The 17,446-nt window shown below is 48.6% G+C and overlaps 1 protein-coding gene across 4 annotated transcripts in view; it reads left to right on the forward strand.

The window, feature by feature from the left end:
- Positions 1-17,446, forward strand: part of COL14A1 (collagen type XIV alpha 1 chain) — a 699,289-nt gene that overhangs the window by 531,679 nt on the left and 150,164 nt on the right. For all 4 annotated transcript variants that reach the window (XM_069621559.1, XM_069621558.1, XM_069621560.1 and 1 more), the window contains 2 exons: positions 15,086-15,163; positions 15,307-15,393. In XM_069621559.1, the coding sequence (XP_069477660.1) occupies positions 15,086-15,163; positions 15,307-15,393 (165 nt within the window). The remainder of the gene's footprint in view (positions 1-15,085; positions 15,164-15,306; positions 15,394-17,446) is intronic.

Here is a 17,446-nt window from a genome sequence, read left to right on the forward strand (position 1 = left end):
TCATAGGCATGTTTGTCAGATATACAAATTTGTTGTCATTCATATGTTCCCAGAATGCTCTTTGATTGTATTCAAAACAGCCAGGAACCCACATTGGAGCTATATTCCCTACTCCCTTTTGCGTAGGTGATTTATTTACAATTGATGGTGATGTATTCCCCGCCTCGTCCTCTAAACCACCAAGCAGTAAGGATTGCACGCCCCAACTGCCATGGACCGGTCCCGCAAGCTTCATGCACATCTCTGAAAGGATACTCCCCTTATAATTTCGTGCTCAGTCCCCTGGCCGATAATGTTGGCACCAATAAAGCCGCACTTGCTTCTCTAAACAGTCACATCAATCGTACTATCAAGTCCAGGAATGGTGCCGCAGGCATCCGCTCCACATACACCAACACTATGCTTGCTCATGATCGTGCTACCTCCTTGACAACATTCGCCCCCACTGTCTGGATGAAGATTCATACTGCCAAGGATGTCTCAGGTAGTCCCAATGACACATGCAACCATAAACTGCCCGCCATACATCTAACCAGGACACACATATTTTTGAGCATCCCGTTGCTAAAACTACCTACGCCATATGCACTCTAGAACCTGGTGCCACTGGAATTACTGAGGCTCTTTGCTCTTCGAAGTCTGCCGCTCCCCTGACTGTTGCTGCCACTTGCATTTTAAAGCTGGCTGCCCCGGTGTATACTGACGACGCCACCTATACTGCAAAACCTGCTGACCCTAAAAACACTGATGCCATACATATCTTAAAGTCAGCTGTTCCTGAGAACACTAATGCCACCTGCATATCAAACCCTGCCGCCACTGTGAAGACAGTGAATACTGATGCCACCTACACATCAAACCCTGCTGCCACTGCGACGATTGATGCCACCTGTATATCAAACCCTGTTGCCGCTGTGATTACTGTGAATACTGATGCCACCTCTATCTCTGACCCTGTTGCCACCGTAAATACTGATGCCACCTACAGCTCTAACCCTATTGCAACTGTGAATATTGATGCCACTTGTATATCAAACCATGTAGCCACCTTGAATACTGATGCCATGGTATATCAAATGTTGATGCCACCTGTAGATCTACCCCTATTGCCACCGTGAATATGGATGCCACTTGCATATCACACCCTATAGCCACCTTGAATACCGATGCCACCTGTATATCAAATATTGATGCCACCAGTATCTCTAACCCTGTTTCAACCATGAATATTGATGCGACCTGTATCTCTAATCCTGATGCCACCTGAACATCAAATATGGATGCCATTTGTATCTCTAACCCTGTTCCCACCGGGAATATTGATGCCACCTATATCTCAAATGCTGTTGCTACTGTGAACACTGATGCCACTTGCATCTTAAAGCCTGTTGCCCTTATGAACACTGATGCCACTGGCAATGCCAAAGCTGTTGCCCCAGTGAACTGTGATGCCATATGTTTACTTTTGCCTGTTTCCCTTCCTTGAAATTATGGAAACCACATGCTCTCGGGAGCCTGTTGCCCCAGTGATCGTCGATGATGTAATTACTAACCCTTCACTCACCGTGGAGCCCGTTACACTCATGATTTTTGAAGCAGCGGGGAGACATGCCTCATCTGCCCCTAGGAGTGATGCTAGTATCCCTAAAGCATACTCCCCTGGTAAGACAGCCCGTGCTGGCGGTAAGTTCCCAGACAACATCATAGAGCTACCAAAAATGCACATTAAGAGAGCTCCTATCAATGCCAGATCTCTCTTAACCCATGCCCTTGACATCTCATCACCTCTAATAACCTCAACCTTTTAGCCATCACGGAACCATGGCTGCATGCAGCCACTGGACCATCCCTCTCCCTCGCCATGCCGAATAGTTAATCTATAGTTATGAAAGACAGACTTGGGGGGTGCTGTTGAGCAGCCAGCAAGATGGCTGCCTAGTCTAATCGCTCCGTGGCCCGACTGCATCTAATCCGCCTCAATCAGCGGTTATATGGACTGCCTGAAGCCTTAAACTTGGACATTCGCTCCCCACCGCCTCTGCACTGTCGAGACCGGGTTTGGTTCGAAACCAGAGTTTGTACGCGGCTTCGCCACCAACTGGGGCCTCTTAGGCCGTGTGATCCCCTGCGGCCCATCCCCCCCTCGGCCTCGGGGAGCCGCGCTGCTGCGGCTGCTGGCCGCCCGGATCCTTTGACTGCCTGCGAGGGATGCGGCCGCCTGGAGCGCCGCGGTCCTCCACCCTCCGCCCTCCCACCCTGGACTCTGCCATCGGGTGCTGCTGAGCGGCGCGGTCCTCCGCCCCCCCGCTCTCCCTGAGGGGGGTGCGTCTGGGCTTCCCGGCCTACGACACGGCTCCACTCACCTGCCCGCTTCCGCTCCTGGGCGGCATGGGTGGCGCCGGCCCTCGGCGGGCCAACTCTTTCAGTGACATTGCGGGGACCGCAGGAGCAGCCCCCGTAGTCTCCACATCCCGCGGCTCCTTCATTACTGATCCTGCAGACACACTGTGACTTCCGGCTTGCGGCCCGCCGCCAACACTGCTAACCTCGCGTATCCTGCCTGGCTGCCGGGCACCTTCATCGCTGGTCCTGTGGACACTCAGCAGTTCTCGCCTCGCGGCTCGCCGCCTGCAGGGCTGGCCCTTGGACCATCCCCATTTGCTGCCTGGCGGACCACCACTGACATCGCTGCCCAGTGATTACTTCGGATCTCCTGTCAGGCGGGCTGCCGCGGCCGTCACTGGCCCTGTGGTGTGGCTGGGGCTGGGCTGCGGTGCTTGAACCATCTTGGCTCGGCCTCCCGCCACTGACTCCTGGCGTGCTTCTGCCCGGATCGCTATACCCTGCGGGGCGGCCCGCTCCTGCCTGGACCACCGCTCACCTGCTGGACTGCAGAGACCTGAGGTGAGGAGACTGGGGGTGTAGAGCGCTGCAAGTTACGCCTAGTTTGCACCCTTATCCTTGGTTTGCGCTTCCCCCATTCCACGAGGATCTCTGGCCCCCAATCGCACCAGGCTCCCCCGCGACCATTCATCTTCCATCGGTGCGGCTCTGAGTGCCTGGACTGTCCGTTTACTTGCTACGCCCTGAGTGCACCAGGCGCCTTGGACGGTGCCGCCCACCATTGCTGACTCCCTCTGACTGGGGCCCTCCTGGCTCCGGGGCGGGCACCGCAGGTACTGTCCCTTCCAGGCCACACTGCTGCTTCGACACCCAGCCTCCCCCATGGTGCGGTCCTACTGCCGTTTAACTCAACTGCTGTGTGGGCCCCCCGCTCCTGTCCCCTGAGCGCTGTCGCCTCATTGCATATTGGCCGTGGTCCCTCTATAAACCCCCTGGGCCTCATCGCAGCCTTTCTACACAGCACTCCCTGCTAACCTCGGGGTACACCCCAGCCATGTCCGGCAAAGCACGCGGGGCCAACAAGGCTGGACCAATGGACAAGTTCGCTAAATCACTTGCTAAACAGGACCTAAGTGGGGCTGCCCTACCTCAGGACGACCTCGATGCATCCTCATGCCCCCCTCAGCCTGACCTTACGACAATCATGGAGTCTATGGCCAAAAACTTTGCGGCATTCCATGAAAAACTTGACGACATAAATGCCAACGTGGCCTCACTGCGCACCAAATTGGATCAGCATGGTACTACGCAGGTGGAGGCCGAGACCAGGATTGGGACCACTGAGGATGAGGTACATGTGCTCCGGAATACAGTCTCTGACTTGGTGCGGGATATGAAACAGGTCAAGGCAAAGTGCGACGACTTAGAGTCCAGATCCCGCAGGAATAATATCCTCATTGTTGGGGTTCCGGAGACAGCCCTCAAAGGCAAAATGGAACTTGCAGTCGAGACTCTTCTGAGAGACCTCCTGGGTGATCCCCAACTCTCCCCGTTTTTCACTATTGAGCGAGCCCACCGTTCGCTGGCCCCTCGCCCCAAGCCGGGTGATTTCCCCAGACCAATTATTGCCAAGGTCCTCAGCTTAAGGGACAGAGACCATATTCTACGCCTGGCCCGTGAAAAAGGGGAACTGAAATTTGAGTCCCAGACTATCCGCGTCTTTCCCGACTTCTCGATCAATGTTCAAATGGAGCGCAGACAGTTCAATGGTGTGAAAAAATTGCTTAGTGAAAGGAAAGTGGAATACTCCATGTTATTCCCTGCAAGGCTGAAGCTCACCCACCACAATAAGCTGTATTTTTTCACAGTCCCTGAGGAGGCGGTGAAATTCATTGAGGCCCATATTCTTCTCCCAGGGCCGGTGGGGGACCCTGTAGATGAGGGCTGAGCCGGCTTTCCTTGTATCCATTGCTAAAATTAGTGTGGTATCGTTACCACTCTTGCTATGTGCATTCTTCTTGTAATCCCATATATCCTTACCTCTGTGCATTCACTCAGTGTTGTAACTCATTGAGAAATTTGGTCAATGAAGCAGGGTATACTGTTCATTGCACTTAAGCTGAGATTCTCTATTCCCATACCCCCTGCTCATTGTACTCTACTATGTTGTCTCCTTGAAAATTCTACTCAGTTACCGCTACACGTTATTTGGTGTACTCCACCGTCGATTATCTTAGTCGGGCTCACGGCAGCAGCTTCCCCCACTGCAGTTGCAACGCCGAGTTTGGCTTGTTTGGTTCATTGGTTGCTCCCCTGTTGGGTGCGGGAGCTTGGCCTGCCCCGTTGGGCGCGCCACGAAAGCCATGAGACCTTGGGTGGGTTCTTGGGCACTGCTGTGTTGGGGAAGGCAGTGAGGGAGGGGGGTGGTTTAGTTGGGGAATGTTTTAACAAAAATGGTGAGACAGTGGTGGCCTCTGGTATGACGTATCTGGCCACTGCATTAGTGGCCGGCTCTTGTTCGACAAACTATGACACAAGTTACTTTGATCTTCCCTAAAGCCCTACTGAATGACATTAGGCTAATGTCATGGAATATTAGAGGGCTCAGCAATTTCACAAAGTCACGTAGGATCACGGCTTATGTCCAGAGGCACGGGGTCAAAATACTTTTCTTACATGAAACCCATGCCCTCGCACATCTCTCGACCTCGCTCGCTCCGGCATGGGGCCCCAACAGATACTATACGGTGTTCTCCTCACAGTCCAGAGGAGTCCTCACCTTGATTCACAAGTCCTTGGAGTTCTCCCTTCGCACCAGCCATATTGATCCCCTGGGTAGATATGTGATTCTCCACGGTTCCCTTGCTAATACAGAGTGCCTTCTGGTTAACACATATGCCCCATGCATTGATGCACCCGATTTTTTCGACCACATCCTTGACATCCTCCTAGGGTACGTGGGGGTTCCTATTATCTGGGGGGGGGCATGAATCTCATCCTGGATTCCGACTTGGATAGATCAGGTGTCGCACCAAGAACACTGTCCAGAGCCGCTCGCCGTCTCCGGGCGCACATGCTCACGGCTGGTCTGGTAGACGCCTGGAGAGAACTCCACCCAAAGTCGAAAGAGTTTACATTTTACTCCTCTGTCCACGACAGCCACTCCAAGATAGACCTCTTCCTTCTCTCCGCAGGGCTCATGGGCAAAACGCTTACCACACAGATTCTGCAGCGTACGCTATCTGATCACGCCCCAGTCACATTGGACATTGCCTTGTACCCGGCCCTCCCCCAGCATTCTAACTGGCGGTTTAAGTCAGATGCACTGCATGATATTATCTTCAGGGCTGACATCCTCGCTGATATCACATCGTTTTTCGATAATAATAAACGACACGACACAACAGACGGGGTGAGATGGGAGGCCTTTAAGGTTTACATTAGGGGCATGTGTATATCCAGGGAGGCTGGAGTCCTGAAAGATATCAGAAATTCCCTGAGCCGCTCCGAGTCCAAACTCAGGGAATTAGAGCGTGACTATGCGACCAACCCCTCACCACCTAAGCTTGCACAGATAAGAATTGAACTGGATACGTTTGAGTCCTTGGCCCGCAGTGAGATTAGATACCTTGCCCGGCCCATTGCAGCCCGGAAGTATGGTGAAGGAGAGAGGCCGGGCCGTACACTTGCCCGACTTGCCCGGGCCGAGGGTGGCAGAGCTCGAATCGACTGTATCATAGATAATGACGGGGTATGTCATTGGTCTGACAGGCCCATTCTCGAGACCTTTGTAGATTTCTATGCAGCCCTCTATGCCCAGCATTGGGAGCACAGCCCGCAGGATCTGGCCGATCTCCTAGAATGCGTCCCTATGTCCCTTATATCTCTAGCCACCAAAGAACAATTAGATGTACCCTTTACCCTTGACGAAATCACTGCCATTATTTCGGCTCTCCCTAAGGGCAAAGCCCCCGGCCCTGATGGCCTGACCGCCAAGTTTTATCAGGAACATGTGGCCCTCCTTGCTCCACGCCTCCACGAGGTTTGGGAAGAATCGCTACGTCTTGCTACCCTCCCCCGGTCATTGCGTGAGGCTGATATCACCGTGCTCCCCAAGCCGGGTAAGCCACTGGATGAATGTGGGGCTTATAGACCTTTGTCACTCATCAACACGGATACCAAAATCTTCGCCAAAGTCATCGCAAATAGGTTTCTCCCCATCATGATTCACCCAGACCAAAGTGGTTTTGTCCCGGCCCGCTCCACTGCCTTAAACATTCAACGTCTATTTAACGTCCTCTCTAGAATAGACCCCCAAGCCAACGCTGTGGCCGTGACGTTGGATGCCCAAAAGGCGTTCGACATGGTCTCGTGGCAGTACCTGTGGGCGGTGCTCGAGAAGATGGGGATTGGCCCATACATGTTGTCCTGCATTAAACTCCTATACACTTGCCCCGTGGCCCGGTTCCTAGTTAACTCTCACTTGTCGGCTCCCTTCTCCCTCCACCGTGGGACTCGACAGGGGTGCCCGTTTTCTCCCTTGCTATTTGCGATGGATATCGAGCCCATGGCGGATAGTATACGGAACAACCACGTGCGCAAAGGGATTTGTCTCCGGGATACCCCCAAAATTATATCACTTTACGCTGATGACGTGCTTTTATACATTAGAGACCCCTCAGTCCACCTCGACCCGATCATACGTGAAATTATCAAAATTGGCACATTCTTGGGCTTCACCATAAATTACACTAAATCAGAAATCCTACTCCTCATGCCCGCAACCCCCAAACCCGCAACCTGCATGCGAATTTCCTCTCAAATGGGCACCGGGGGGCATCAAATACCTGGGGGTCCATGTATCCCTCTCAAAATCCTCCTTATTGGCCAATAAATATGGGGCCACCGCGCAATATGCCGGTGCCAGGATGGAAAGATGGTGTAACCTCCCCCTCTCACTATCAGGGAGATTGTCCCTAATAAAAATGATCATAGTTCCGAAACTCCTTTACATATTCACTAATGTTCCACTCTGGCCCAGTAAACAGTACTATGCTGACCTGCATGCGGGATGCGCCCGTTTTCTATGGCACTCTGGCACTGTGCGCAGAAAGTGGCAGTATATGACCCTTCCGTATGAGAGGGGCGGCTTCAGTGCGCCTGATTTCACCCAGTACTGGATAGCTGCTCAGGCCCAGCATGCTACATACTGGTTCCATCACCAGGACCCCCCCGCATGTTAAGCTTGAAATCCTGGCGACTGAGGGGGTGAATGTCATGTCACTGATCCTGTTTCACTCGTACCGCTCGGAGGCCCCTGCTGACCCAGTGGCCTCAACTATAAGGGCGTGGAGGCAGATTCTGAAGCCTGGCTCTGGCTCCCCCCCGTACTACAAATGGCTCCCCCTCTGGTCTTTCCCTGGCCTCACCCCCACACAAGATCAGCTGCTCATGCATCACTGGTCGGACTTGGGATATAGATCACTCTCCGGCCTGTTCCCTGGCGGGACATTCATCACCCCAGACACCTGGAAGCCTGGGCACTCCAAGTCTTCTCTGGAGTTGCTACAATACTTTCGACTTAGAGCGGCGGTCCAAGACATGTGGCCTTCATATCCGGACGAACCCCCTGAGTCCCCCGAGGTCTGCTACATTTCTAATTCCGCTGGTGGTAGGGGCATTGTATCCTCACTTTATAAAATGTTGATGGCACGAGCTGTAGAGCCCCCCCACACTGCTAGGGACACCTGGAGCAGGGATCTGGGATTGGACATCACAGATGGTATGTGGACCAAAATGTGCGCGCATACCCGCAAGGTTTCTCTTAACTCCAGAGTTAGATGTGTTCAATACAAGCTACTCAATCGCCTGTACTACACTCCCCATGCTATTGAGAAATTTGCCCGGGATCAATCCCACCCCTGTCAAAGATGCAAATCCAGCGACGCAGACCACGCCCATATGTTCTGGTCCTGTGGGGCCCTGGCCCCTTCTGGAAGGCTGTGCTTGAGACCCTCTCTGAAATAGTGGGGTTCTGTGTGGACCCTGAACCCCTGTCTCTTTTGTTTGGGCTCTGGGAGGGAGCTGAGGCGAAACGGGAGGCTAAGTTTCTGAATGTGGCGGCGGCTGTGGCCAAGAAATGTATTCTGCAATGTTGGAAGCGCAGATCCCCCCCTTCTCTGGAAATGTGGCTGAAGGCCCTCACTTGGACGCAATCTTGTGAAGAAGACTACATTAACATGCTGCCCAGCAATGCTCGTCCCAAAAACATATGGACGGAGTTTTGTAGTTACTTGAACCGTAAAGTGGATCTGGAGCTCTTGTCATCTCCCCCTTCTCCCGACCAGGGGTCAGATTGCACTACACGATGATTGCTCCAATGCATTCGACCTCTGCTAAGATTATATGTGACCCTCTGTAGAGTGTGTGCTTTTCATTCATGATTTAAATGTGAACAGTGTGTTCTGGTTTGACTGTAACTTGTGATATGCCAACCACTACTTCTTTCCAATAAAGAAAAGTTAAAGAAAAAATGAAAGACAGACTTGTCTCAATTGCAGGGGGGTGGCTATCATAGCCAAAAATCAGCTGTCCATCAGAGGAAACACCAACCAACTATTCCAGTCAGGAGAACTGCTCTCTATTAAACTGTCCCTCTCCAGCTCTGTTACGTTAACCATCCACCTAATATATAGACCACCTGGCCCCTACCACACTACGAGGAAGACATTGCACTTCTGCTCTCAAACGATACCAAGCCCTCCTCCAGAATCACCTTCTTGGGCAATGTAAATTTGGGTTTCAACGACCCCACCGACGATAATGCACTAGCCCTAGCCAACTCCATCGAAGCCTCGGTCTTCACTCAGTGTATCTCATCTCCCACTCATGACAAAGGCTGCACGGCAGACTGGTTAGCAGATGCTAACTGCAACATCAAATCCACATCCAACGTCCCGTGGCCCTGATCTGACCACAATGTCATCTCATTCTCTATCCCCAAGAATAGACAAATCTGTGCTACACCTCAACATGCTCTCCTCTCAAGAAATGCCCACAATATCACCCCAGCCAACATGCTCTCACTGCTGCAACCACTGACGGACGACTTACACTCTACTAATGATCCAAATTCCATGGTAGATGTAAACAACCAAACCTTCCTACTCGCTATCGATAAAGTAGCCCCCACGAGCAAACGAACACCTAAGGCAATAGCTCACCTGAACTCCTGGTACATCCCTTACCCCAAAACATTACGCGCCACTAAGCGAGCAGCCGGGTCTACTTGGAAAAAGTCACCCTCAGCTGCCAAAAAGGAGCATTGTAACTCACTATCTAAAACCTACAGTCTATTCTCCAATCTAAAAGTTAGACCTATAATGAGCGAATAGAAAAGTCCAACTCTGGTACGAGAGATCTCTTCGCCATCCTGCGAGAACTCGAATTTCCAGCCTCTCCCCCAGATAGGTGCCTCAAGGACACCACCTGGTGCGCCAATATCCTAAAGGAACTTCTGGATAAAATCTCCTTACTCCAAACAAAAATCGCAGCAAAAAATAAACTAATTACTACCAAATGAGACAATTCCGAACCCTGTGCCCAATACTCCTCAGTCCACTCAATTATTTATTTGAGTTTACCCCAGTCACTGTCCAAGAAGTTACACAAATCATACGAAGCTTGAAGCCATCTAGATGCCAACGAGACATCTGCCCAGCTTCACTGATAAAAGACTGCACCACAGGCCTCGCCCCATTCATCGCATTCCTCATCAACAACTCCTTCTCCTCTGGTATTATACCAACTAATCTAAAAGACGCATGGGACCTCCCACTCCTCTAAAAAACAAAACTAGACCCTAATACCCCTATTCGACCACCTGGATGATCTGGGTATCTCCTACACTAACTATGCGGACGATGCCCAGATCCTCCTTCCCATCACAGGTAATTACAATACCAACTCCAATGCACTGAACAAAATCTATCAAACCATCCAGGCTTCGATGGCGCAACACGCTCTATGCCTAATTGACGATAAAACAGAGCTGCTCCGCATTGCAGCACAATCTCGCTTAAGAAAACTTAAACGGAAACTATGAATCCTTTGGCATTGATGGTACCATTATTCCAGTCTCAAAAGAAGTAAAAACGCTGGGGGTTTACCTGGACTCTTGGCACTCCCTAACAAGACAGATAAATGCCATCGCCTTTGCGGCAGCATACACTTGTAAACTAATCAACGCCTCCAGATCGTTCCTGACCCCCGAAAATTTGCATCACGATTGCCAGAGCTCTTATTCTTTCAAAAATAGACTACTGCAATGACCTTTTTCTACAGATCATACAAAATAACACGCTAAGAGCAGCATTGAACATAGCAAAAAAAAGAGCATATCTCTCCTGCAAAACAGAATTCCCACTGGCTGCCACTTTGCTAACGCATCTTGTTCAACAACACTTTCGTTAACACACAAATGCTTGTCAAACACTGCCCCTAGATGCTTATCCAGAAAATGTGCCATGCCTCAATCCAACAGACATACCCGGGCCACCCACTCACACATCCTCTCAATTCCCAGGTTCAAGTTGCAAAAAGCAGGGGACTGTAGCTTCCCAGTGGTTGCTGCGAAAAACTGGAATGCTCTACTGCTCGCTCTTAGATCAGAAACCTCATTCTGGTCCTTCCGCAAAGGGTTCTATGTCATTTCATCACCCGTTTTCTTTTCGCTGCATTTTTATTTCGCTGATTTTTTGCTGCAAAAACTCTTCGGATTTTGTTTTGTTCTTGTTGGGGGGTTACCCCCCAAACCCCCTTCCCACCTTAAATCCCTTTACCCAACCCCGTTCCCCCTGCATATTATTTTATGGATTTTTGTGGTAAAAAATTGGTGGCAAAAAATGCAGTGAAAATAAACTGCTCATGAATGGACGTCGTACCCCGCAAAGGCCTTAAAACATGGCTATTCGCGCTAGATCCTTAACCTGTCATACCGTTATGCTCCTCTTGGATTGTAAAACCTTGTGATTTGTTACAACACTGTCTGTATGTATTTTGTGTTCTTTTGTTTCTCTCTGTAATCATCGACCAGATACTTACATGGTCGGTGGGCTCTACAATGCCAAAATAAAATAAAAAATAAATAATATGGAGAAAGAGAGAGTTATACATTTACAGACATTGATTTATTTACAAACTGAACTTGAGAGATGTATGTAGAAAATGCAAACCGAATGCAGATAAGACTACTTGATACCATGCTTACTGACCCAAAATGCATGTTTGCAGTGTTTCATGATGCATTTGTATGGGTCAGGCTGCACTCTCTTTACAGCATACCCAGCACTCTTTAGGTCACTCCCAGCACGTAGGCAATGCCCCCTTGTTTGAGCCCTCCCCTCTATTTCACACACCACTTAAAGCACTGCGAGCGTGGAATGCCATCCTGCAGCAACCTCAGACCATCTGTCCACCAGCAGATGTTGAATGAATTTCCCATTGCTTAGTTGATTAGTCACAATGATGATTCTAATGGACAGTGATCAGTAAAGTCCTGGCGTTGAGTGCAGAGCTGGTCCCATGGTTGACTTGGATGAGAAGGTGTAACTGGGTTGCCTGCTCTTCGAATTCTGTGAACAACAAGTGTGTGGTTGCCCTTATAGGGCAGTTGAACACCCCTTTGCTCACCTCAAGACACATGAACCATCACAAATGGCCAATTTCTAGAGGCATGTTAGCTGGTTGGGATGAAAGTCCTTTACAACTGAGGATGGCACCCATTATGTAGTGGCATGTCCCAAACTGGACAGCCTGGAAGCTCTGGAGTCCTACCAGTAGCCGGATATCGCTGCAGAGACCACCTGGAACACTGTCCTCTCCCTGGATGATGCTGAACTCCTATGGAAAAGATCTGGATAGCACAGCCATTTTCAGTTGCAGTTGCAGTTAGGACCAAAAGAGGCCAGGAGCATGGCTTGTCAAGTGGGATTACCGAGACATGGTTAAGGAAATGGCTCAGTCCCAATTCCAGGAAACAAGAACTGAGAATGCTGGACTGAAGCAGTGAATGTCCTGTATGCAGAAAGAGGGTAATAAAGGGCCACTGGGAAGTGGGTTCACTTTTCAGGAGCATGTGGATTTCTAGCAGTACAAGAAATGTTCTGATAGTTGGGAACCACTGAACTCTAAACATCATGCCAGATATGAATAGTGTGTCAGGGTCACGTGCCCAGTGCCCTCATTGTTCAAAATCACTCAATCACACCTGTCTAAAAAGAGGCAGAAGCCTCCTGACCAAGTGGATGCTAAGACTGCATTCCAGAGAGAGTGCAGTGAGATTGTTAGTGGAGAAGGCGAACTAACAGTGAGCCTGTGTTAGCCAAGACAAGAGGACCAATTAGATAGAAGGAGAGACAAAAGGATGTGGCTGTGCCGGATAAGCCATGGCATAGCTGAGGCCAGGTTAGAGGGGCAGCTTAGACTAGGAGGCTTGCTGAGAACCTGGGCCTAAAGGCTGGAAGGGCCCAGACCTTGAGCAAAGTCTTCAGAGAGAAATCGCCTGGGCTTTCAGATTGTGGTGGCAGCTGCAAGGTCACAATTCCAATCTAAAGACTCTTGCAGACCCTTAAGAACCTGTTTGGGGGCCACCACCTTAATATCCTGGAATGGGGGAGAGTTTCCTACCTTGAAATGCCAAAAAGAACACCTGTGGCAGGAGGGGAAGTGGCAGGCCCTGCCCCTGAAAAAGATTGGAGACATCCTTAGAGCAAGAGGGGAGTGATAAAGCGCTAGCCCTGGCAGGAGTTCCAAGGCTGCCACAGTACTCAAGAAGTGACTCACAGGCTAACATATAGACACAGCTCAAGACAAAGAGCACAGGGCAGACCCACCACGGGATGTGTGCGCTGACAATGTAAGTGGCCCTGAGACTGGGTGTTACTAGAAGGATATCCTGGCAATGGAAGCCCTGGAGTTTGGCGTATCCTGATTTGTTCGGTGAAAGAAATCTCCCTATTTTGTCATCTATAATATCCACTTGGTCCCATAGGACTTCACCTCGCCCTTTCTTCCCAGGGACTCCTGTGAAGGAGTGCAAGCCTCAGGGTCTCATGCCAGAAAAAGGGGTGCTAATCCAGGCCAGGCTCAAAAACAAGGGGGAGACATGTTCGACTGACACTAGGGCGGTGTTCACCTTAGCCACACGGGGCACCAGAATAGACGTCTGGGGCATAAGAAAGGGTCTTCTGGTAACCTTTGATATATCATTGCCAAGGGGACATTGGGGTTTGTTGAGTCCCATTACCTGCACCCCTTGTTTTGGTTATAAAAAACACCAGAGGTAGCCACATCCCTTTGGGTACGACTATTGCATCCTCACATCCTCATGCACAGAGAAGCCCACCCTTTTCCCTTCACACATGGTATTAAAAAGAAATCTGTTTTTAAAAATGTTTTTCATTTATTTATTGTATATTTGGTTTATATAACCCTTTATACATTTCATCACTTCACATGTCTTTATATGATGTTTCCATAGATGGTTTTGGATGTTTTACGCAATAAAAAAAACATATTTTGTTTAATATAATGTAATATGCAGAGTAAGAGTTAGGATAATATTTCCCAGTACAGCGGGTAAGGATGACAGATTCTCTGCCACTGGCTGTGGCACCTGAGTTGGGTCAAAAGAAGGTGTATGTCATCACTCATCAGTGTTACCCGGTTGCGGTGTTATTACAGGTTGGCATGGAGCCATTCTTTATTTCCTTTTTTGCTATGAAGATCAGATGGGATTGCTAAGCGTTTAGGGAACTGGTTCATGGCTTTTCCAGAGCCATGGCACCCTGTTCATCCAGGGCACTGGACCCCTACGCTTGGCACTTGATTGCTTACTCTGCAGTTGCTGATCCACTTGTTGTAGGGGCGAGCTTGTCCAGATATCAGAAAACATTATTAATGGTCCATTTCACAGGAGCCATTTGTATTATTTGAAGAGGCAATGGGACTGATTTACACACCTGTTTTCATTGGAACTTTCCCATGTTAAAACATTTTTATAAATCAGGCCCAAAGTGAGTTCTTATGGTAACATAAAAAGCCAATACATTGGAAGATATAGAGCAGGGGTCTGCAACCTTTGGCTCTGCAACATGTTTTGGACTACAACTTCCATCAGTCCTAACAAGCATAATTAATGATGATGCATCATGGGAGTTGTAGTCCCAAACATCTTGCGAGCCACAGATTGCTGAGTATAAGGACAAAGTGAATTTACTATAGCAACTTTACGGCCCAATTGAATGTTCAATCCAATCTATTCTCCAGAATGTCCCAGTGAACATGTCTGAGATGGAATGTGCATCCGATTTATTTTCATGTTTATTCGTCATTCCTATTGTGTGACTGGATTTCCCTTCTGGGGGTCAAGGAATATCCCTGTTAGGCACATGTTCGAGCTAGGGCTCTTTTGCGCCTAAGGCCTCCTGGTCGGGTACTCTCTCTATGTGGGCAGGGAAGACCATTGCAATGAAGCAATGAAGCTTGTTAGGGCCATAAAGGGGATGTGCAAATCCTCATGTCACTCCAAATAAGAGCAACACATTCACTCTTAATTACAAGGTGTAGGCAACATTGTACTGGAACAACATTTGACTTAGAAGCTATTGTATGGTTGTTCACTATTATCTGGTGCATTTCTTTGAGGATTCCTGAACTTGACCCAGACCGTTTTGTGTTTCAGTTCCAGCTGCAGATGTTTGATATCGTGTGCACCACCTCATGGGGGAACAGAGACAAGTGCTGCGAGCTTCCCGCCTTGGTAAGTGGGCTTTGTAGTGTGATTGTCTTTCATGTTTAAGAGACAATTGTAGAATGTTGGCGTTCAAATCTTTGGAAACTCTCCTGTGTTGTCTAAAAAGGATATCGCCATGGGATTACCTAATCTGTGTTTCTTGTCTTTAGAGGGATGAAGAAAGCTGCCCGACACTTCCTCATTCTTGCTCCTGTTCTCAGGATAGTAAAGGACCCGCAGGACCCGCTGGACCACCGGTAAGATTCCACATCCGATTGGCCCAAGAGGAAGCAATGACCTTGCCCCCTTTATTATTTACAACTGATGTCTCCTGTACATACGCGGACATTCAAGGGATTACTTAAATTAGGCGCGGATATATTTAATTTACAATACAAAATCCAGACAAAACACGAAGCAAAATATTTCCAATTTTACATAGTTTAGAAGTTGGAAATTTAATTATGAGTGAAAGCTGTAGGAAGACTTTCAATACCTTACACAAACTGTACCTGTGAGTATACCCAGCCCACTATGCCAAATTGGAAGGATTTAAAATATGGAGACGCTAATGGAAGGAGATGACATAGCGATATGATGAAGAGAAAAAGTATGGATTGAAAGGGGGTAAATTAGAGAGACCGCATTGGAAGGAGATGACATAGAGATCTGATAAAGAGATAAAGTATGGAGTGGAAGAGAATGAATTAGGAAACCACATTGGAAGGAGATGACGTAGCGATATGATGAAGAGAAAAAGTATGGATTTAAAGAGGATGAATTAGGAGACCACACTGGAAGGAGATGACATAGTGATATGATGAAGAGAAAAAGTATGAATTGAAAGAGGATGAATTAGGAGACCACATTGGATGGAGATGACGTAGCAATATGGTGAAGAGATAAAGTATGGATTGGAAGAGGATACATAAGGAGACCATATTGGAAGAAACTGACATAGTGATATGGTGAAGAGATAAATTATGGATAGTAAGGGGGTAAATTAGAGAGACCGCATTGGAAAGAGATGATGTAGAGATCCGATGAAGAGATAAAGTATGGATTGGAAGAGGACACATTAGGAGACTACATTGGAAAGAGATGATGTTGCGCTATGACGAGCTAAAGTATGGATTGAAAGAGGATGAATTAAGAGACCACATTGGAAGGAGATGACGTAGCGATATCCTGAAGAGATAAAGTATGGATTGGAAGGATATAAAGTAGAGGGACCTTGGCTCTCAAGAAGTGATAAGATTGTGGCACTGTTTGTCATGCAGATAGAATGGCTAAAAGTATGTGAGGGAAACCCTTTTTTTGTCTTCCGGGGATGTAAGGTATGATGGGATGTAAGGTATGGATGTGCGTAGACTATGTAACCTTAAAGAATGACAGGAAGGTACTCTCCATGGCGTGGCAGAGCACGGAGATAAATAGCAGCTGCTCTCTCGTTTGGTTGGAAACAGTTCGACAGGGAATGCCAGTTTTGTCATGTCTAAACAAGCTTCTGTTCTTGAAGTCTTCTGAAGATCTTAGGCAGGAGTGTGCATTGAATAGACAATGTATTTGGAACTATGTGCAATAGAAATACTGTAAACCAATATAAACAGCAGAAATACATGGTATTCTATACTTGACAGTTACCTAACAACACATGGAAAAATGGAGTACACAAAGGGGCATGGAGGAAATAATTAAATGTATGCATGGAAGATTCAAGATGAACAGAAATGCTGTCTGTCTTGCGGGAGGAAGTTAGACATAATCTATGCACATTCTATTAAATGTTCTAAACCACACATGCTGGGGCGCATGGACCGAGGCGCCCAGAAGAATCAACCTCATGATGGACCAGCTGTGGGGACATAGGGTTGTTGCTGCATATTAACCAGGATTGTCCTGTTTATTAAAATATGGGAACAGATTTGGACATTAGCAGCAACAGTTAGTGGCTGTAAGATTGTACGGCGTCGAGATAAAGCTTTATTGGGATTCTGTGCATGACTGGACCACAGCACGAGTTGAGGGATTTGTAGACGCTGCATGCCTAAGAGTTACACTTTTGCACTGAAACTAGACTCTTAGCCTTAGAGGAACAAACAAGGTTTTTGCTGGATGCATGTCCACATGGCCTTTCGTGAAAGAGACGTAGGGCCTGAGTGTTTTCCTATGGGATTGCGCCATTATAAAACACTTCTGTGAGTCAGGGCCTAAGGGCATAAAAATGGCGATATAGGCCAGGCCTGAGACTAGAAACTGACTAGGCGTCCCGTTATAAGCAGTGTGGCATCGAGAAAACATGACCATGTT

The sequence above is a fragment of the Ambystoma mexicanum genome, chromosome 5q (assembly GCF_040938575.1).
Source record: "Ambystoma mexicanum isolate Mex_15411 chromosome 5q, UKY_AmexF1_1, whole genome shotgun sequence".
Lineage (NCBI taxonomy): Eukaryota > Metazoa > Chordata > Amphibia > Caudata > Ambystomatidae > Ambystoma > Ambystoma mexicanum.